This window comes from Ictalurus punctatus, chromosome 15 (genome assembly GCF_001660625.3).
Source record: "Ictalurus punctatus breed USDA103 chromosome 15, Coco_2.0, whole genome shotgun sequence".
Lineage (NCBI taxonomy): Eukaryota > Metazoa > Chordata > Actinopteri > Siluriformes > Ictaluridae > Ictalurus > Ictalurus punctatus.
The window spans coordinates 5,282,409-5,304,817 of NC_030430.2; the positions used below are offsets into that span (position 1 = coordinate 5,282,409).

The 22,409-nt window shown below is 39.4% G+C and overlaps 1 protein-coding gene across 3 annotated transcripts; it reads right to left on the minus strand.

Annotated features, from left to right (window-relative positions):
* Nucleotides 1–2,390: 2,390 nt before the first annotated feature.
* Nucleotides 2,391–6,865, minus strand: mul1b (mitochondrial E3 ubiquitin protein ligase 1b). 3 transcript variants are annotated; one of them, XM_017488169.3, is made up of 5 exons: nt 6,736–6,865; nt 4,873–5,000; nt 4,703–4,790; nt 4,248–4,368; nt 2,391–4,106 (listed from the first exon to the last, which is right to left on the minus strand). In XM_017488169.3, the coding sequence occupies exons 2-5, from the start codon at nt 4,990–4,992 to the stop codon at nt 3,389–3,391; spliced, it is 1,047 nt and encodes a 348-aa protein (XP_017343658.1). In that variant the 5' UTR covers nt 4,993–5,000; nt 6,736–6,865; the 3' UTR covers nt 2,391–3,388. The 3 variants fall into 3 exon arrangements, with proteins under 3 accessions (XP_017343658.1, XP_017343656.1, XP_017343657.1); XM_017488167.3 differs by lacking the exon at nt 6,736–6,865 and adding an exon at nt 5,944–6,244; XM_017488168.3 differs by lacking the exon at nt 6,736–6,865 and adding an exon at nt 5,107–5,162.
* Nucleotides 6,866–22,409: the final 15,544 nt, after the last annotated feature.

Below are 22,409 nucleotides of genomic sequence, written 5' to 3' on the forward strand. Positions count from 1 at the left end.
AATAATAATAATAATAATAATAATAATAATAATAATAATAATAATACATCCATTTTCCCTACTGCTTACTCTACGCAGGGTTGCAGGGGAGCCTGGAGCCTATCTCAGGGACCTCAGGGCACAAGGTTGGGGACACTCTGCACAGGGTGCCAACCCAGTGCAAGGCACAATCACACGCACAGATTCACACACTATGGACAATTTGGAAATGCCAATCAGCCTACAACACATGTCATTGGACAGGGGGAGGAAACTGGAGTACCCAGAGGAAACCTCTGAAGCACAGGGAGAGCACAGAGTGGAGGCGGGATTCAAACCCCCAACCACAGAGGTGTGAGGCAAACATGGTGACCACTAATAATAATAGTCCATATGTTCATACATACATGCATACATACATAGCCTTCCTTGCCCAAGTATTCACCCCCTTGAAATTTTTCCACGTTGTAGTGTGACAACTTGGAAATGAAGTTTACTTTGTTGGGATTATGTAATAAATATTCACAAAATACAGTCTCCAAAATAAAGGTATCAAACTGTACTTTCCTGGTTGCTGCCATGGTACCATCAAGGTACATTTTTGTACGTATCTATCACCTGGGAAGGTGCATGTGTTACCTTTAACTAATTTTTAGAGTAAAGCTTTAAAAGGTACATCAGTGGTAGTTTAAGGTCAAATGTACCTAAATAAAATTTAAAAATTAAAAATACTATATTCACATTTCCAGTTCAAAGCTAAATAATAAAAGTACAGATGATGTACCATGCCAGCGACAAGATAAAAATTAAATAGTCTGGTACCTTTATTTTCTGAGAGTGTGGCCTTACAATTTTCAAGTGAAGTGGTTCTACACTGGTTCAAATCCAAGAACCTGAATGTCAGAATGCCCGAGTCAAAACCCAGACCTCAGTGTGATCGTGTTAGAATGTTAGAGATATACTGCGTATCAAATAATACAATACAAACAATACAAGTTTATCTCAATTCCAGGTTATAACAGTAGCTATAAAATGTGCTAAACTTCAAGGGGAGCGAATACTAATGCAAAGCCCTGCATATAATAGATAGACAGCGCCCTCTTCTGGTGAGATTTTGTCTTATGTACAAAATCCTTCATCACAAACATTACACTGAAATACATTTAAAAACAACAACAACAACAACAATATATATTTTATTTAGAAAAGCAGTTTACCATTTTAGATTCCTGTTTGGAAATCAAATCATAATCGCCATGGAAACACTGATAAGCCTTTCTCTTCCTCTCAACTGACCCCACCCCTACTGTTGCCTTTTCAAGGAAAAGGGGGCAGGGCTGAGGAACTGTGTCAGCACTGCATTACAAATTGCACCTTCAAACAATGTTTAAACAAAAAAAAAAAAAAATAGGGTGGTGATTAGTAAGGGGTGAAATGATAAAGAAGAGCCGTCACCACCCCGGCATTGATGATATGTCTATAACGTCATGCACTGAAGTGTTTTATTCCTCTTGTACCGCACCAATTTTCCAACAATTACATGTTCTATGTACATGTAGTTCTTTATTGCTTATAGTTAATAGTTTAATGTTGAGGAATGTCCGTGAAACGAGTTAGTTCCTGTTATCACTTACATTGCAGCAGCTATAAACGATCGTTCTCTCACTTTCTCGAAGTTAACGAGACCAAAAAATTGCTATCGCAACTTCTCCCATTGTGAATTCTTTCCCATGATTGTTACACAGTGCTGACACTGGAGACTCCTTCCATATACAATGTCTTCTTACAGAACGTGTATAGATCACCGTATCAACGATTTGTGGATAGTTTTTCGTTGTTAAATATTGTCTTTTATATCCGTTTCTTGTCATTCTTAGATTATCTTAAGTGTCTGCTATACAAGTCCTTGTGCATGTAGTTACTATATCTAGAAACGAGAACGTATCAGAAAGAGTGCGTTGATATAAACCTGTGATTTGCCTTGAAGTCAGCACTACTGTCCGAGCTGCTGATATAGAAAATCGAATCTACATCCCCTGACCAATCAGATACGAGAATTCAGCAGGTCAAACTGACCTTTTTACTGTGTTGTAGAAACGTTAAGCTCCACCCACCATCTGTTAACTACCCGATATGTTTTGGACACTGAGCTGCTACAAACATCACAACATCTTGAAGATTACAATCTGATTGGATGTCATCAACAAGGTCTCTACCTCTGGACTTGAAAAAGTGCACACAATCCTCTTTTCTTTTTAATGAATGTTTGAGGTTGGTCATGCATTGTTAGTACAGTTGCTTTTTACTATTTAATTAAGTCACTTGTTGGTGAAAGTCACCAGACTTTCTAACCACAGCTTGACCTCTGTGGGCAAACTTACCCGAGTAAGAAATTTCAAGAGATCTGCACATTGATCTGAAATGACATTTTATTTCCTAAAGAATTCAGCTGAGATTTTATTTATGATAATTACAAGAAAACTTTATTGAAGCCTTTTATGAATAGAATTTTTTTTTTGAAAGAAATGAATTCAAGCATCATCGTTTTAAAGCCCTTGAAAAACAACAAAAAATATATCTAACATGTATATTGTGTATAATGCCTGTTGTGTCAAACCTTTCACCTATGAATGCATCTACATTCCCAAATACAAATCTTAAAATTTCACCCAACACCCATGAGATCACAATATCTTCACACAGGTATAAATCACTTTCAGTGCTCAAGCAAAAAACCTCCACGGGCTTTTCTCCTCTTTATAATGGAAGTGTTGTAGTATAATACATAGCTTGTATTCCATCTGAAAGTTTCCTTTTGGTAACAGAGTTGATAATCGACCTGAAAAGGTCATAGTGTTCAATTTTCATCTTCTCTCTCTCTCTCTCTAGCTGCCAGCAGCCAATTAGAGCAGCCCTGGGAGCAGGAACGATTGTTCTAACACTGCTCTGAAACCAGTTAGACCCATCTGCTACTAATAAGTCCATCAAACAATATAACATCACAACAATTTATGTGAAATAAAGCTAAATTCATCAACAAATATTTCCTGATTTTCACCACAACCTTTATTGAGGTATTTTGCTCTACAATTTATCGCAATATATTTATCTTTTTAATCATCAGCTCTTATATTATATATATATATATATATATATATATATATATATATATATATATATATATATATATATATATATATATATATATATATATATATATATATATATACACATACACACACACACACATACACACATTTGGTGTTCTGCTTAAACAGAAGGCTTTCAAATAAAGGATTTGGATTTTCACCCAGATTCACTATAGCACCTACCTCCATGTTGGAAATTTGTACTATTTTCAAACAAAATTACACGATTTACTACTCAGGGTTTTCTGCCGGAGAGCTGATTAGCTGTTGTACAGAGGCACCACGCGGTCTATAGTAGCCCTGCACACGGGGCACTTCTTTGGCACAGGTATCATGCGGTAACACTGCCAGCACGCGCACACGTGGCCACACTGGAGAAAAACACATGAGCGCTGCTGGCTCAGGCACATGACACAAGCTCCGACCTGCACGGCCTCGTCTTCCCCGGCCGTCCTCGTCCTCCTCTGCTCTTCAAACTCCTCAATCATCTCGCGCTCCTTCTTCTTCTCCCTGTGCCATGTGTAGCGCTTCCACAGCACGTACGCCACCGTGGCGAAGGCTGCCAAACCCATGAGCGCCGTCAGAACTCTCCAGAACCGCACGCTGCTCTTGTGGCTCTCCAGCAGCGCGTCATAGTCCAGGCTGCTCAGGAAGTAGCGCAATCCTTGTTTGGGTGGCTGCAGGCGCACCACGCCGCCATCCATCACCAGCTCGCCCACGCCAGTGATGCTCGCGCCCAGCCGCAGCATTTCCTCCACCTCGGTCACACCCTGCGGCCGCTCGCCACTCAGGAAATGGCCCACAATGCTGGTGAAGGAGCTTGTGGCTTGGTGGAAGTTCTCGTACGTCTTCTCCAGGACCAGCTCGGCGTCAAGGGGGCGGATCACACGCACAGTGGCTGTGATGGTGTCGTCATGTGACGCGAGGTCAAACGGTACGGTGTTGGTGCGCTGGTGGATGACCTTTTCATAGTCGTACCTAGATTTCAAGCTCGGAAGTCAATTTCAGTACGCACATTTTCTTCACAGCATTTTGTTGAATTTGTTATGTATAATGAAAAGTATAACGTACTAAGCATGAAACCAAATCCAAAAACTCATATGCAACATATGCGTTTACCAGATATGAGTGGTCCGATTCCACACCATCTTCTTCTCCTTTAGTGTCAGTCTGGCGATCACACCTTGGCAGCTGTCCACAAACTGACTGTTCAAGGTGTCTTTAACAGAGCGAACAACCCCTATAGAGAGACAACAGACAGAGACTCAAAATCTTTCTCTCAATTACAGTATAAATTCTGCTGAGGAAATATTCCAGCCCTGATACAGATCGCTAATGAGGCAAAAAATCTAAATAATGTAAAAGACCGAAGGCAAGCAAGAAATCAAACAGCAAATTTAATACGTGTTAGCATAAGTAAGGAATAACACAAATGTGTTTGTGTGTGTGTGTGTGTGTGGGGGGGGGGGGGGGGGGGGGGGGGGCTGTTATAGGAAAATAATCAAGGACATTTGGTTGATTTTCACTAAGTAGCACAATTGTTGTCACACATTTACTCTGATATTAATTCGTACCTTCTATAACAGCGTATGGTATACATTTGCCTGGAGCTTCAGCAAGGATACTCTGCAGATCTTGATCTAATGATATTTTCTTGGCTTCCTGTTAATCAGAATATAATCAGACGCTATTGTAACCGTGCCAGCTGTTCGTCGAAATAAATCCAAATCATTTTCATACTTACGCTTAATCTAGCAGCAATGCTGGCCTTCTTCCTGTACACCGAGTAAAGGAGAGCACTGAGAGCTGAACTGGAGGCCAGGAGCAAAATCTGGCCTGTGGAAGGTATGCCACTCGAGTCCATGTTCCCCTCTGGATTACAGATAAAAGAGAAACCTTATTAATCATAATCATCACGTAATAGTCACCTGTTAAAGAAAACTAACACTAACAAGCACAGTGGAGGTGTAGGACTCACAATATGGGGAATTTTCCACAGTGACACCTTTAGCAACTTTATAAAATGTTTTTTTTTTTATTATTTATTTTTTAAATAAAATGACAAATCTAGCTACTTCTTGAACTGATGTTAGTGAAAGTCCTGCACCCGATACGGCTCTTCAGCTCATATCACAGCTGCTGGTTATAGGAGTTAAGAGAGCAGGTTCACTCGAGTCACCACTAGTGTGTAAATCCTGACTGAATTGTGCTTGTGCAAGCTGATGTAGCAAACAGCCAATCAATGACTGCCACTGTTCTCAACAACCAATCACTGATCACCATAGTTCTAAAACGACGAATCCCCACTGTTCTCTATTCTAACTCTATTCTATTTTGAAGTGTCTTCAGAACATCTTCCTTCTTCATGTAACACCACCAGATATGCAAATGAGCACTCAATGATTATGCATATTTAATCTATGATGTCATCTGGCGACTTGAGTATGCATTAGCTACTTTCCCCTGAACCAACACTGATTTTCATGTCAGAACAAATCTATCAGCTGTACAGCTTCAGTTTCAGGTAGATGGCTGAGAAAGAAGAATGAAGTGATATTTATCCCAACATTTAGATTATATACCGTTTTAACATCATATTATACACGAACCCTAACTGCATTTGTGCATAATAACTAGATTATTAGTGTTATTTTAACTAAGTTAGTTGCTGCAGCACACTTTCAGTTTCAGGTATAAGCTACAACAGTCAAATAAGTCACATTTAAATGATTATTGAATAATAATTTACCTTAATACTAACATAAAATGTAAGTCTCAAGCACACACTGACTCGGATATATAACTGTATACTTACCTAATAGCTTTAGCTAGCTTGTTAGCTTGTCTTCCTACTGTAGCTGGTTAACTGAAAGCTAGGCTAACATTTCATTCGCGCTGTTTTTATCGTTTACACAAACCTCAGGGCTACAAGGAGAACGACATTTATGTAGAATTTATATTTCTTTTCTTTAACCAAAACACTTACAATGACAAAAATAAATGAATGTCAACAACTCTTTATATCTAGTAACTTCCACTTAAACGTCGCCCCTGGCTGGGTCAGTCCCAATTCAAAAATGTAGAGTACAGTAGAGAAGCATTTACAATTGTACCGTATAGAGTGCACCTGTGTAGAAAACGAGTTGGTTTTTGGAATGCGGCCTTTTTAAAAACCTTCTGTGAAATTTAAAAAGCTGTGTGAATTAACTGCCACCTTGTGGTGTGGAGGATACAATCTTTTCACAGCCACTATTATATCACTGACGATTGGATTGGATTTTGTTGGATTGGATTAGATTGGGTTGGATCGTGTTGGATTGGGCTGGGTTGGATTGTACTATATTGTATTGTATTGTTTACCAACTAATGACTTTTTGATACAGTGACAAGCATTTTGTATCTTTTAAAAACTTTTTATTCATAAATTTTTCTTATTTTATATCAGGCACCAAAATTCTATGGAGTGCAAATAATAAGACCGTGTGTGTGTGTGTGTGTGTGTAGATAAACTATATATATATATATATATATATATATATATATATATATATATATATATATATATATATATATATATATATATATAAAGTTTGTGCCTTGTACTTACTTGTTAATATGACAAGGTGTATTTTTTATCTATTAACTCCGGGGGTTTCCTCCGGGTACTCCAGTTTCCTTCCCCAGTCCAGATACATGCTTTGTAGGCAGATTGGCATTTCCGAATTGTCCGTAGTGAGCGAATAGGTGTGTGATTATGCCCTGCAATGGGTTGGCACTAGGGATGTCACAAGAACCGGTACTCCAAGTCGGTACGACATTCTTAAAACGTGACGTTACTTGTTTAGTAGTGATAGTACGTTTCTAACGAAAGTACCGAGGTTGGAATTCTTCCGAACCTGAAGGGGGCAGCAAATACGCGCAAGTGTTTTAGTCGGTCCACAAGTGGTGAAGAAGAAGAACAACAACTACAAGCACACGGGAAAAAACTACAGAGGATTAGCTCCGCCCTGACTTGTTGAGAGGAAATGTGGTATGGAATATGGAAATACTTCGCATTCGAGGCGGATGATAATGAGCATATAATTGATGCTCTGAAGCCAGTGTGCAACCGATGCTATTGTTCACTTCAAACAAAGCAAGTAAACACCTGGAATTTGGCGAAGCACCTGAAAGACGGTCCTATATTATGTTTGTTTGAGGCAGCTGCATTGTAGCCGTGAAACCAGCTAACGTTACGCTCCATGTAATGTTAGCGATAGACGGTTATTTGTTAATGATGCTAACGCATTGCAGCGTTATAAACTACTTCCGAATGGGCACCACGCATCGCCATTCAGCCCCGTGTCCTGTCAGCAACATGTAGCCTAATGTCACTAATAATTATTCACATGTTCATGCTTTTAATAAATCTTTTTGGCCTGCCACCATATCAGTGAATTTAAACTAATGCTTGCATTCAGAGTATAAGGTGTGTGTGCGCGTTTAGGAGTGCACCTCCACTGTAGCCTTCACTCATTGTCAGACAGTGTTTGATACTAAAATATCCCCCTCTCTGTCTCTTTTTGCCAGTATCAGCCAGAAGAGGATGTCTGCCAGGAGAGTTTTTAATTTAATTTAAAAAAAGAAATAAATTTTATCGACTTTGGTATCGAGTATCGTGTACTTTTGGTGGTATCGGTACCGACTACTAGATTTTTGGTATCGTGACATCCCTAGTTGGCACCCCGTCCAGGGTTTTCCCTGCCTTGTGCCCCAAGTTCCCTGGGATAGGCTCCAGGCTCTCCTCAACCCTGTGTAGGATAAGCGGGATGGGAAATGGATGTATGGATAAAAGGTACTTGATTAAAGGATAAAAGAAAGAGTGAGTGCGTGAATAATAATTTTTAAGAAATTAAAAATGTACTTTCTTAAAGGATATATAAATGCGTTTCGAGTGCAGACGTTTAAAAAATTTTCAGAAACGATATCAGTTTTGTTCTTTGCCTACCTTCTATCTAATTTTGAAGGCTAATTTATTGAGAAAGATTGCTTTAGGAACTGAACTATCTTTATTTCATGATCATTGTTCAATCAAGACCAGTATCTCTTTTCACGATGTTCACATTCATTGAGAAAGGAAGAAAGGTGGAAGGAGCACAAGAGCACAGACTCGCTGTTGTACTGTAGATGGTAGTCTTGAGTCATGTTGTTCCTGTAAACTGTAAGGAATAACACACTCTAGGGCATGCTGTTAGAGGAAAATAATAAAGATAATAAGACAAGCATGGCAAACTAGAAAGCAAAGATGTCTATTCTGAATACCTTCCTGTGGTGGGAAAAAAAATACTTACCCTGCATCCCAGTTGGCATAATATCCGTATTAAATAGTGTCCAAGATTAGAATTAGTGCATCTCAAATTGTAGTATGTTGAAATGAGTATCCCATAGGTACCCGGATGGTCTACTATTTCTGATTGATTTTCAATGTGTGGATCCGTGGACTAGTGATGGGAAGTTCGGATCATTTTACTGACTCTGATCTTTGAATCTCGTTCAGCAAAATGAACGAATCTTATTTTCGAGTCATTTTGTTCATTTCAGTAGAATATAATTAAGATGTTACACGTTAAATTCCCCAACACATCCAGTACTTATGCAAACGTTGATCACATTTGGAATAAAAATTAAACTATAGGCTAATGTGGCCAAGGTCTTCAGGCTATGCGGTCTGTTAGTTCACCTCACTTCCCGATCTGAGTCGTTCTGTCACATCACATGTGTCACGAATCGCATTAGTGATTCGTTCGTTTTGTGTTGACCGTCCCATAGGCTGAATGCATTGGGGCTGTGACGTGATGAATGAACGACTCGAACCAGAAGACGAGAGCTGCACTAATCGTTTCTGTTTCCTGTACAGAACCTATAGGGACGTTGCAGCGCACGTGCGGTCAACACAAAACGAACGAATCACTCGCCGAGACAACTCGTTGTTCCCGAGTCATATTATAGATTCGTTCAAAACGAACGAATCGTTCATGAACGACACATCACTACCGTGGACACTTTTTCAGCTAATATTTAGCAGTTTTGTGATGGTTTGCTTCTCCATATTTGAGGATGCATTTTAGAGTGGTGTAAAGGGAAACATAAAGCAAGGGAATGATAAATGAAATAATAGAGTATAAATAATATAAGGAATAATGAATGAAGTACTCTTACTACGCAATCAAACGTGTGTATTTTTTTTGTACACAAAAAAAAATACAGTACATAGTATAAGTATGCCAATTGGGACGCAGGGTCACTGTTACAAAGCCCTGACACTGGAGACTCCTTCCATAAATGTTTAAAAAAAAAAAACATCTCTTGACAGAAATATACATTTTTTCTTTGTCATATAACAAGAAATGTTTAAGTCTATTTATTATGAGTTTTAGTGGTTAGGTTATGTGTCAATACAAAACCCCCACGCTGCGTTCTTGTATGCAGAAACCCTGTGAATAGTTGCTCTGCGGAAACACATCTTCCGATGAACAGTGTTGCAGGTGATGAAGTCACAGTCTAATAAATCTTCCACGAGCACAGAAGCCGGTGGCGCAGCAGCAGAAACAACAACAGCAGACTTCACCCAGTGACTCTGGTTTGCATGATAAACAGTTATGTGTAAGCGGCACAAAGCTGCACAGAAGGTTATGGAGATAACCCCGAGAGTGTGCAGCAGAGGAGTGATTAGAGACACCAAACTCTGCTGCACTATTTCAGGCTCACAAACACACACACACACACAACTCTCTCTCTCTCTCTCTCTCTCTCTCTCTCTCTCTCTCTCTCTCTCTCAGTATATACACATATAAATTAAAAAATGTCAATTATCTTCCACTGTTCTAAACAGAAAAAGGTTAATCAGTCAAAAACCTGCTAATATGTGCACTTTTTCCACTTGGGATACGACACGCAGCACAGATGATTAATCAGGACTCATGGAAGCTGCTATAGATCGTTGATGTATGCAATTTTTTTTTTTTTTTTTTTTACAAATTTTCTGCATATCTAGAATGAATTACTTCATAGAACCAATAACTGAAAAATACTCTCATCACTATCTTATAGATGGAGTTAAACTGTACAGTAGATGTAAGAGATTATACTTGTAAGAGAATATTTGTGTAAAACATCCATTCGGTTAGGTATTAAACTTCTGTACACACGCGCACACACACACACACACACACACACACACACACACACACACACACACACACACACACACACACACAAACACACACACACATATAAAACACTTAACCTGGGTTTATTTCTTGCCGTATAAGTGATCGCTGCTGAAAGCCTCCAGTCCAGCAGGGGGCTTTGTGATTTTTCAAACAGATGTACAAAGCACACTTTAACTTTAATTCGGTGAAAATATGTACGAAGCACTCACATGGTGCCCCCTTGTGGTGTGAAAAGACAAGAAACTGAAATTTACGTAGCTATCTAATGTGACGAATGTCATAAGCAGTGATCATGATACGTTTATATCTATCTGGGGCGGGAAAATGCAAAGAGAGAGAGAGAGAGAGAGAGAGAGAGAGAGCTTTCTTGCTTCCTTCCGCTTGTTGGTGGAATTGAAATGAAATAAAGTTAATGGTTAACACAGGTTAAGTCGCTAGATTGTTACTACTAGCTATGAGAATTAAATTGCAAAACGAAACGTTGATCAAGTATGGCTCTTTTCAGAACTGTAGCAACTTAGTGGAACGTCGGATATGATAAATATTTTTTAGTACTTTCAATTTTTTTTTGTACATGTCAATGTAGAACTGCTCACAGATTATCAATGGCCACAAGTTATCTAGTGAATTTACATTAATACAACAGAAATCTACAGATTTTTTGATTGTAAGATGATCGTGAAAAGAAGATGGTTCAGGTTTTTCCACTGAAACAGGAAATCAGGGCGGGACATATCAAGTGTCTCCTCCCCCTTTTAAAATAGCCAATAGTGTTTAGTTTACCTCACAGCCTGGGGTAAACCCTACTTGACAGTTAGTACCATGGATTTTTATAATGTTGGGGCGGGAAACTTCAGACTCTAGAGCGCATTTGATTGGACAGAAAATCTGATGAGAAGCTGAAGTACAGAATGATGTCATCAAAATTGTTGATCTGTATCGGTGGTATAGAGAGACTGTACATTTTTAATGCGTATATCTTCTAAATGCGAATTTTGTTATTGTTTTGGAGTGCAGTAGCTTATAGATAAGCTTTTTAAAAATAAAATATTGTTGCTGTTTTTTAAATGCACCCTTATGTTATTATGTGATGCTTTATGGTCATGACTCATGAAAATGCATGCACATTGTTTCCCTTTTATAACACACTCATGTGCTTGCACACACACACACACACACACACACACACACACAGATGCACAAGTGCAGGTATATGGACGCATGAGCAATCTCGAAATGTTTTCCAGATGGAGTGTGTTTACCTGCAGCTGAGTAAACAGGACGTTACGATGAGTTTATTAATAGCTCTGGAGTTTCATACATCTTCACTCTAAATGGCATGGGCCTGTTCGCTCTCCCTGCACTAACGACACAGAGAGTCTTGACAGCAGGTTTTTAAAAAGATTTTAAAAAGTCGATTATCTTCATCTCACATCATATCAGCTGTGCAGCCGAACATCCTTTTTAATCACAGTGTTACACCTGGGCAGTGCAGACACAGACACCTTCTCCTTGCCTTGCTTTTCGAACTTCTGCTAAAACGCACATAATGGTTTTTCATATTCGCATCAATCCTGATGTGACACTCCTAATGCACGCCGTAATGGCCCCACTTTTTTTTTTTCAAAACACACTGCAATTTTTCCTTTCTTCTCGATAGTATGACAGGATCGCTTTTTCTGTCTTCCTGCCAGCTTGTGTGCATCGGCATCTTTACTAGACGAAAATAAACATGCCAGCGTTGTTTATTGGCGCATATATACATTAAGCATACTTTTCAAATTAATAATACAACCTTTCCTTATTAAGTTAACCATGTGCTAAAGAAAATCATAGTTTGCTACCAACTATGATGTCAAAGCACTGCTGCATTCTGAAATCTGATTGGCCAGGGGATTGGTCCTGTGATAAAAGCAGCAATCGACTTCTGAGCTGTAGTCACTTACTGCTTTTATCACAGGAGAAACACCACCACAGCTCTGTTTATGATGCTGTTCATTTGTAAAACACCCAACTGAACATTGTATTTCCATATTTGGGCAAAATCTATTCACACATACCGACTGTACACCTATAAACATGATAGATGAGGTTGGTTCTTTAAATTTGGCCCTTGGGGTCAACTGTCCTGCAGAGTTTACCTCAAATCTCAAGCTCACAATTTTTTACAGCAGATTGCTAATATAGAGGACTTATTTCTGTAAAAATTTCAAGCTTGTATCTGGTCCCCCACCAGAGATATTCAACCCGAAAGTGAGGAAAATGTATAAATAAATAAATAAATAAAATGGCACTTTCCTCACCTACATAAAAAAAGATAAATAAATAAGAGAAGTCTCCATACTGAAATGTTCTGCATGCACACTACACTTACCTAGGTACCCCCTAAAAAAATTAAGACTGAGACGCGAACCCTTTCCATTATAAACTGACCCTAAATGTGGGGCTGTGAGCAATCTTGAGCATTACATTTGGACTTAAGTTCTAAGGAACATGAATGTGCAAAATGTTTATATATGCTGTATATATGTTTATATCTACCTTGTAATGCGCTGTAGAGATCAGAGCTAGGAGCCGAGATATTAAATTGTCCGTGAACAGATATTATAACCAAATGTGTGCCATGACATGAAGATTGCTGTCGTAGTTAAACCAAATAAAATAAATAAAAAAAACACTGGTGGTTTTGCAATGACAATACATAGAGGTTCATCACTACAAAAAATTAGGAAAATTAAAAACGGTCAAGCAACCAACAGAGGGACTAATAGTCTAAGACTAATAATAAACATGTTGTTGTTTAACAAAGCAAAACCGTGTAGGTTTTCTTTAAGAAGATGTTTATTTCACATTTACGGAAGGATTCTCCCTTTTGCGCTTTCTTGGCAACATGAGAACATGGCTGATGATGGAACGACTGCATTATTATAGCTGCTATAACACAAGCGATAACGGGATCTAACTTTTTTTGCGGACGTTCCACGCCATAAAACGTAAACATGTACAAATACAAAGTCTGATGTCTAATCCTCTAATAAGTGATAAAATGCAATCGTCGGCAACGTACTGTGGTACAAGAGGAATAAAACACTTTTTTATTCACGTTTTTATTCCTCATTTAACAACACGCGAAAATCATCAGCATCTAATAAATAAAGTTACCTGCGAGTCCTACAAATAAAACATCGAGGTATAATGGTTGAATATTGATGTCGCTAACTCTACTGTAGTAAGGGTTTCGAACTAGGAAGTGGAATTTTACGCGACGAATACAGACGAACAGACGAACGGAGTGATTCATACGCTGAAACATTCCAGTGCGGTTATATAGGCACTCTTAGAATGCTGCTCGGCCAATCAAATTAGTGAACTGGAAATAACTTTCGTATATCATGAAGTATAATGTGATAAGTGAGTAAACCAGTGCATCATGAAGATGCTACCTGCATGCTTGTGTGAAGAGTGTGGTGTGGTATGATCCATGAGATCCAGACGTAGTTACAATATCAATGTGGTTTTGTTTTATTCGAAGCATGGGTTTTGTCTTACTCTTGCCCTCCTCTCTATTTTTTCCATATTGAACACCTGTAGACTTATATATTGGGGAGCGGAGGTGTAAAATGGGACCGATTTAATATTTTTTTTTATTTTAAAGTGCTGAGGGTTTGAAAACTGTGAGAATGCTGTAGCGAGGTTAGTTTAAATATAGGATGACTTTGTGTGTGCATTTCTTCACACTGATATACTAATAAAACTACAGACAGTGTCTAATATAACAGAAAATGTTTGAGCGATAATATATGCACTTGGGACTTTTTCCAAGATGTTTGAAAGTTAAATACAGTAGTAGCTGCTCACGATTGATTAGTCTTTTCCATCATCACTCTTATCATCTGGCTGCGTCATTCTCGCTGTCTCGCTCTGAATGTGTCATTATGCATGATGTTCGATTGTGTGGATTTTCCTCTCATCCTGGTTGTCATTCATGCCGCTGATTTATTTGCTGACTAAGCAAAACACGCCTCTGTGAACAAACCTCGGAGCTGGCAGTAACAAAATGTTCTGTACAAAGTGAATATAAGAAAATTATAATCAGCAAGGTGGTGTGATGAAGCGGAGCTCCTGTTACCACCCTGAAGATCCTAAAACAACACGTCCCAAAGGGTTTTCTACCTTTTATACCACTGCAGATTGCAAATGATTACTGTACAATTGTTGTTAACACTTTACAATAACAGTACATGAATTAATACTTACTTAAATATGAGCTCATGATAAGGTAATCGTGTACTATTCATGAAGTAATCAGTGTAAATTATAAAAGTAATCCAGCGCCATCCAGTGATATTCTTGATTAGAGCGCACGTTTGATTTAGTTTACCCCTACGTGTTAATTCATTCATTAACTAACAAACGTGTACTAACGTACTTAAGGTGGTCGCTGGACGCTGGTCTCTTGTTTGACGTAAAACGGTTGAGCACTGCCGTGTGTGATCGTGTCCTGTCACAAAATGCGGTGAAAACTCCCACACAACGGTAAAAGTGTGATTAAGGTGTGTACATGTCTGTAACGTGACTAAAATAGGAATTACTCCAAGTGTCTTAACTCCATTTGTGTTTACTTTGAGTATGACTTTAGTCGGATTAAGGTCATCAATAATCACTGTTTACATGGTAGCTTCTTAATCTGAGTATCGTCTTAATCGGGTTAATATCGGATTATTGTTGTCCATGTAAATGTAATGAGTAACTTTAACCAGGGCAATGGTATGATGGATGAGTTCATTAATGTTGCATTTTGTCAGAATCCGTTCCTGTCAGGCTGAATAGATTTACATAAACCACATGACACTCAGAACAGAGAGATTTTGATGTAAACTGCATAAAAAAGGCGCATAAGCCGCGTAATGTCTGATGACTAACAACTAACGTTTGTTCTTTTTTTTTTTTTAATGCTTTTCTGAGAAAATCTCATCTCCGATCGTTAAAAACAGACCGAAATGAGTGCCAGAGCATCTCAGCTAGTTAAGGATATTAAAATCATGCCATCTATTGAGAGTCATAATGCATCCGGAGTGCTGCCTCTGAGGACTTACGAGACAAAAGCAGCCAGTGAATAATGACGCCGATTGGCACTGGCTTGCATCACGCTGATTTTCATTTCCGCTCTTTAGAAAGTTCAGCGGGCGAGGCGAATTTGCATTCAGGGCCGAGTGCTAATGCATATGCAAATAAGGGTGAATCAGTTCAAACCGGGCAAAAAAGCTTACACGCTTAGGTGAGACTAAAAGGACGAGATAAACCGTGTGTCTGGATGAGCTAGACGATAATTGTAAAGTGGTGTAGATGAAGCTTTATTGGCTAAAATATCATTCGGCAAAACCAATGAATGTGAAAGAAAAATGAACGAGGACAAATGAATGGCAAGCACGTTGTCTGGGCCACAAAATGGATGGCTAATCCTTTTTATTTTTCCTTTGCCATATTAGATAGAGGACAAACCATCCCTGTTTGGTAGTCAGTGCATGCTTGTTTAGCTGCAGGTCGCAGGTACTGTACTCGGCACAGCGAGGCCAGGATGTACGCTGTCATCATGCCAGGCATTTCCTCAGAGCGAGAGCACAACAGTGGCTATAAATCACCTGTCTAAGAGCCGGTCCTCTTTCCCATCTTTCATTACAGTGGATTGAGTCGAGTTTAGTCAAGAGCCTGATTTAATTACACACTGACCGGCAAAGTAAGAAAACAAAGGAAACACAGACAGGGGGGGCTGGTGGACCTTTCATGCAAAGATAAATAAATGTACATGCTTTCATTTTTCATTCCCTCCAGGATTGTGATTGCAGAAATGAACACAAAATCAAGTAAACTCAGCAATATTCGGAGGAGCTTGCGATTTTTCCAAATTACCGCAGATTTTCCACAGGTTTGGGCCAAGACGTGTCACATGACCCTCTTCGATTCGTGTGTGTCGGACGCGAGTACAGCTAAAAGCTCTCGTTTTCGAACAAACATCACGACAAAAGTATTTCGTGTAATTGCAGTTTCGCTAATTTAAGCATTTTTGGCTGCAACAATCACAAAAAAACAGCGCGAAATCCTGCACAGACTGGTTTTTGGCATCCACATCAAACGATTTGCCGTTAACAAATGTCCAAAAGCAGATTATTTCCGATTTTTGTGGAACGGAGCGCAACAGCACCACCGATGGTCATTGGTCGTAAGAAGATTACAAGGAATGATATGAAGAAGTGATGCTGCGGCTGATTTCTTTCTAGCCCAGAGCTTAGACAAGGTGTATTGTTTACTCTGTCACCCTTTTACCCCTTAAAATGCCTTTGGATGATAAACTAAAACTATATAAACTTAGCACATATTATTCAATATTCAATAAAGTACTAATTAATTTGAGTGTTTTAGTTTTATCTCTTGGTACCAAACAGCTCATGTTCACCTTAATTTACCTTACATTTCCCAAAACATCAACTCACGTTAAATATGAAAGTACATTTTTCTGCATATCTTTTTTTAAAAATTATTTATTTATTTTTACCATGACTGATTCTATATTTCCTCTATTTTCATGACATATTTTTATCATTCTCCAGTGCTGCACAATATATTGCACAAATTAATTTTTTTTATTCGTTATTATTTATACTTTATTATTTATCCTGAGAATGAGGAAACTAAGTATTTAAATTGTACAAGAAGCTACTTGTACTTAGCACAGATGCGTGTGTGTGTGTGTGTGTGTGTGTGATCATTCTTATTATGCCATTGATGAGCCCCCCTTGACATAAAACACTGCTCAAGACTAATAGCTTCTTTGTCAAGCTATTGATAAACATCAAATATCACGAGCGGCCATTAGCGATTCAAAGCCCACAGTGCTGTCACCTTCTCAAACGGTCAACACCAGGAGCTCTGCAACACAATCAAAGTCACAGTGTGTATGCAGAAACGGAGAACCAAAGAGGAGGACGTTTAGATAAGAATAATTGGTTTGATTCGACACTGTTCCGCACCGTGAGCTTCTCATGCAAGAGGAGGGCCGATAACAAATGGGATGGGGTAGTAGAGGGAAAAAAAACCCCCAAATGGGATCTTCTGACACCCTTGCCGACTTTCAATGAGAAAGAAAAAACAACATCAGCAGAGCTGACACCGTTCCCCCTGTTCAGTTCAGCTCCAAGAGCAATAACGTGTGTATTTTTTTCCCGCTCCACTGACGACCGTTCTGCTGAACTAGTTTAATGAGCAGCAGAAGCAAATATTCCACTAGATAGCATAGTATCTACAGGTACTCTTAGTTATGTAAAGGGGCACAAGGAGTCCCAATACTCTGAAGAAATTACTTGCAAGAAAATGCTGATACTGTGTTTGATCTTATATTCATTACAAGGGCTTGAGTGCATCGTGAGATCACATTCCTCTGAATAATAAAAAAAACAACAAATATGCAAGAAATTATCCATCTTGTTTCATATAAAAAAATGTTTCCATAAAGCTTTCGGATCACTGAATTATTTAAAGTATGGCCTGTGCCAACGTGAGAGCTTGTCATTTCGGGAGAATAATTTACTTCCCGTGAGGCCAGAGCCGTCTTTCGTTCCAGCTTGCTTCCTCCATCATTAGTAAAAGTCACACACGTAACGAATTTCCTCACACTCCCGGCTTTCATATGCAGACGACGAGCCGCTCTACAACAAGGATTTCTTTAATAATGCATTCACTCGGATCAGAGAGCGGCTGCCGTGTTTTTCTGCATAGGGTAGAGCATGTAACTGTGACTTCATTACTTCATCTGTATACAAGTGAGTCCCTACTGCGGGTCAGTTTTTGTGACGAATAGTTTGTGCAAGGAAAGTAAAAAAAAAGTTTTAATATTTTCTGCCTACATGTTCAAAGGTTTTTATTTATTTATTTATTTATTTTTAAACATTTACGCTTGCTAATTCTGTTTGCTACGTTTGCGAAAAATCATGGGTGCAACCTGCAGTACAACTGTAACACCTGTTTATAGCTGTACAACTTGTTTCAGAGGCTCTCACACAGCACATGCACACATTTCCATGCTCATGAGGATGAACTGCAGTTGGTGGAGAACTCTTAAAAACATTATCCTTTTAAAAAATATTAATAATAATAAATCCTTACATTTATATAGCGCTTTTTTTTTTTTATCTAGACACTCAAAGTGCTCTACATAGTTATGGGGGTTGGGGGGGGATCATCAGCCTCAACCAGTGTGTAGAATCCACCTGGATTATGTGATGGCAGCCATAGTGCACCAGAACCCCCACCACACACCAGCTATTAGTGGAGAGGAGAGAGTGATGTAGCCAATTCAGAGATGATGATTTTTAAGGGGTACATGATAGAGAAGGACCAATGGGGGAATTGCACCAGGACACTTGGGCTATTCCCCCACCCTTTTACAATAAGTGTCCTGGGATTTTTAATGACAACAGAGAGTCAGGACCTCCGTTTCATCAGAAAGACGGTGCTGTTTTTACAGTATAGTGTCCCCGTCACTTTACTGGGACATTAGTCCCCACACAGACCACAGGATGAGCGCCCCCTGCTGGCCTCACTAATACCACTTCCAGCAGTTTTCCCCAGGAGTGCTCCCATCCAGGTACTGGCCAGGCTCAACCCTGCTAAGCATTAGTTGGAAACCAGACGAGAATTGCAGGGAGATACGGCTCTGGCCATATAGAATTGTTATTTGTTGAATTGTTGTCATAGAATTGTGGCAAAACCATAGTAACCATATGGAAAGTAACGGGGAAGATTTGTGAGCTCTGCATCATCAGTCAATTACAATATGTCTTTCAATTCCGGATTGTTCCGTGTACGTTTTTTTTCCCCACATGCACTTTCTTAATATTTTCCAATCTACCCTCACAGGTATATCACACATGGAGTACTGAATGTTCAGTGGTTTAGCACTGATTTTTCCAACTATACTTGTAAGTTTACAGTGTTTTGTGAATTATTGTTCATCTACAGTATGTGATGTCACAGTTTAATTGCCTGTGTAGTTGTAATTCAGGACTCTTTTTGTTTTCAGTGAACATGTATCATTCTCGCTGATGGTATGAGTAAACTTGCACTTGATTAAAGAAGAAAACGTATACATGATGGTATGTGGACGTCTGTCATTTAAAGCATTGTTGATTATTTGAACTCAAACCTAAAATATGTCACAATTGTACCAGCTCCTCCCGACTGTGTGACAGTTCATTCTGATTAAAATTGCTGGTTTACTTCTGAAAGTTCTTTTGAGTGTCTTCACAGCAAAACAGTGGTGGTCATAAGTGGAAAACCTGGCTTGGAAAAGATGGCTCTGGGTCAGTTTTTCCTCAGGCATTTCCTGATTTCATTCCTCGGCTCTCTTCCCTGCTCTGCGGCGTTAACTTCAGTGGCAGCTAAGTCAATACGAGCCACGTTCATCAATCTCGAGAAAGGCCAGCGAGTCATGGCTGAGTTCTGCCCTGCACGTTAATCTTCTGCAGCTCTTTTTTTTACGTATTGTCACACACTTGGCCCTGGTCCAAGAAAACTGCACACGTGTACTCACTCAAACAAATAGCTTCTACTCGAATCTCCTCGAAAAAAATCAGTCTCACTTAATGGAGTACTTTGCGTTCCTCCAGGCAGGTTCCCATGATGCAGTGTGGATGGTAATAGTGTGTGTATTTCAGAGAAGGCTAAAAAGGTAGAAATTATGAACATTGCTTTGAGCAATGAAAGGGTTGGTGTTTATGTAAAAAAGCTGTCCACTCTCAGGACCAAACCTCAGGTGAGCCAAACACCACACAACTTCTCACACTTAAAGTTTGCATGGCTTGAAAGCAGTGATTTGATCTCATACAGTATGTTCATGCACCCTAAGTGCTTGATTGATTGATTGATTTACACAACAGTCACTAGTGTTCACCCCACAGAATCTCCCCAAAAACTTGACAGTAGCGTAGACAATTAGCTAAATACGTACAATACCAAAGAGATGAATGAAAGCCTTTTCTCAACTGTGGAAGAATTCTCACCTCCGCCTTAACCCATGCCTGTTCATTTTAACCCGGATGACATCCTAGCCGAGTTTTGGAGTCATGTTGTACGTGTTTGAGCTGAGGTCGACCTTCACCGGCAACGATGGTGACTGAGAGCCGCAGAGTCATCTGACAGGTCTGAGTGTCAGATCATAGATCTTACTTTTAGTCATTGAGATGACCTGAAGGGGGTGTAAAGGCGGAACGGCGTTCTCGAACAGTTTGGAGTGACATTTCAGCAGTAAACAGCCACAAATTGGTTAAACACTCCCCAAAAAAGTGTTGACTCGCTCAAACGCATGTCTTAACAAGCTAGTCTGGAATCATGGAAAAAAAATAAATAAAAATGCACCAACAAATCCCATTTCTTGCGATCATGCTGCTAGCCTCCACTCTCTAGACAGCATTTAATTGGACGAACACAAGACTAGTACTGGATGATCTATCAAAAAATTGTTAAGTCCTTTTCTTTAAGCCATAAAGGGAGTTTTGCTGCAGCAAAAAGGCAACTGCAAAGCCTCTCAGAATCCCTGGAGGGAATCAGTGCGATCCAGTTATCACGTGACCAAACAGATGAAGCTGGATGTAATTCATCCTTCCACACCTCGCTCTGGTATGAAGGCAGAGAGAAAGAAAAAATGCGTAATACTAGAAAGAAATGCATAATACTGCTTGTAATTAATGTAGTGGTATAATCTTGTCAATTAAAATACAAGCAGTTTGATGATTGAGAAATTTTGAATAGAATGGAATCAGTGCAGCTCATGATAAACGGTTGGTTATTAGCAATGTTGTGTAACCATGTCATATTACTAGTGGGGAAGTAAGATTTTAGGCCCCTGTGTCTCATTATGTGTCGCTCTTGCTATCCTTCCCTCTTACAAAAATTGGTTTTGAGACGCCACTGGTCCACATTTTAGCAGTCCCTGATCCATGAGTCCAATATCCACGAGAGCTCCAACTGCCCTATTACTAGCAAATAATCACTAGCTGGGAACTCAGATGGGACTCACTCCATCACATTCAGATCTCATCTCAACTGGACATGTGCAATATCCCCCCACAATCCCCTGCTCCACAACCTCCACAATCTCCCCACAGTCCACAATTCCTTGTCTCACACCCCGCAGCTGATAGAAATACTGCCGTGTATGATTCACCGCTGCTGACCTGACCGGCTGAACGGCTTCCCTTGAGATCCCCGTCTGCTATAATATACTTCAGACTTCAGGGGAAAAGACAAGGAAATAGCGCGGGGATTATGTAAATGAAATGATGGCTCCCAGAGATGTCTAGCAAACGAAAACGTGGGTCATACTGTAGATGCAATGTACTGTATCATGGATGTGGAATTACACTATGACACTGTATATGACAAACAGCTGCAGTTACATCCTTTCAATCTCTATGCTAATAGAAATTAATGGAGTGTAAAAAGATCAGTGAGTCATTTGAGTAAGTGAGTAAGATTGAAGTGAACCATTTTCCCCTGTATTGTTCTGCATGAAATGGACAGATGCACTGCCAAAACAGATCAGAGGAACTAATAGCTGTGCTGTTTCCACTCTGACAAATGATTCTTTATTAGAGTATTAAACCAATTACTCATCACTCCTATTTAACTTTTCACACATTTTGTTCAATTCGGGAACAGAAATCTACTTAATTGAGATCATGAATCTACACAAAATAATGAAGTGGCAGTGACAGCCCAGATCTCAGACCAATCTGTGTCAAGACTTGTTGAAGAAAATCTTCAGAACTTTTTCCAAGAAGAATGAGCAAATATTATCAGGATCCAGATGTGCAAAGCTGATAGAGACATATCCCAGAAGTCTTACAGCTGTTACTGCAGCAATAGGTGGTTCCACCAAGTGTTGTTGCACCTAGCAAATGTCTTTTTTTTTTTTTTTGTAACCTCTTTGTAACCAACTAGGGCAGTGTTAAGGCTCTGCACTACTGATCAGATGGTCGTGATTCAAGCCCCAGCACTGCTAAGCTGCCACTGCTGG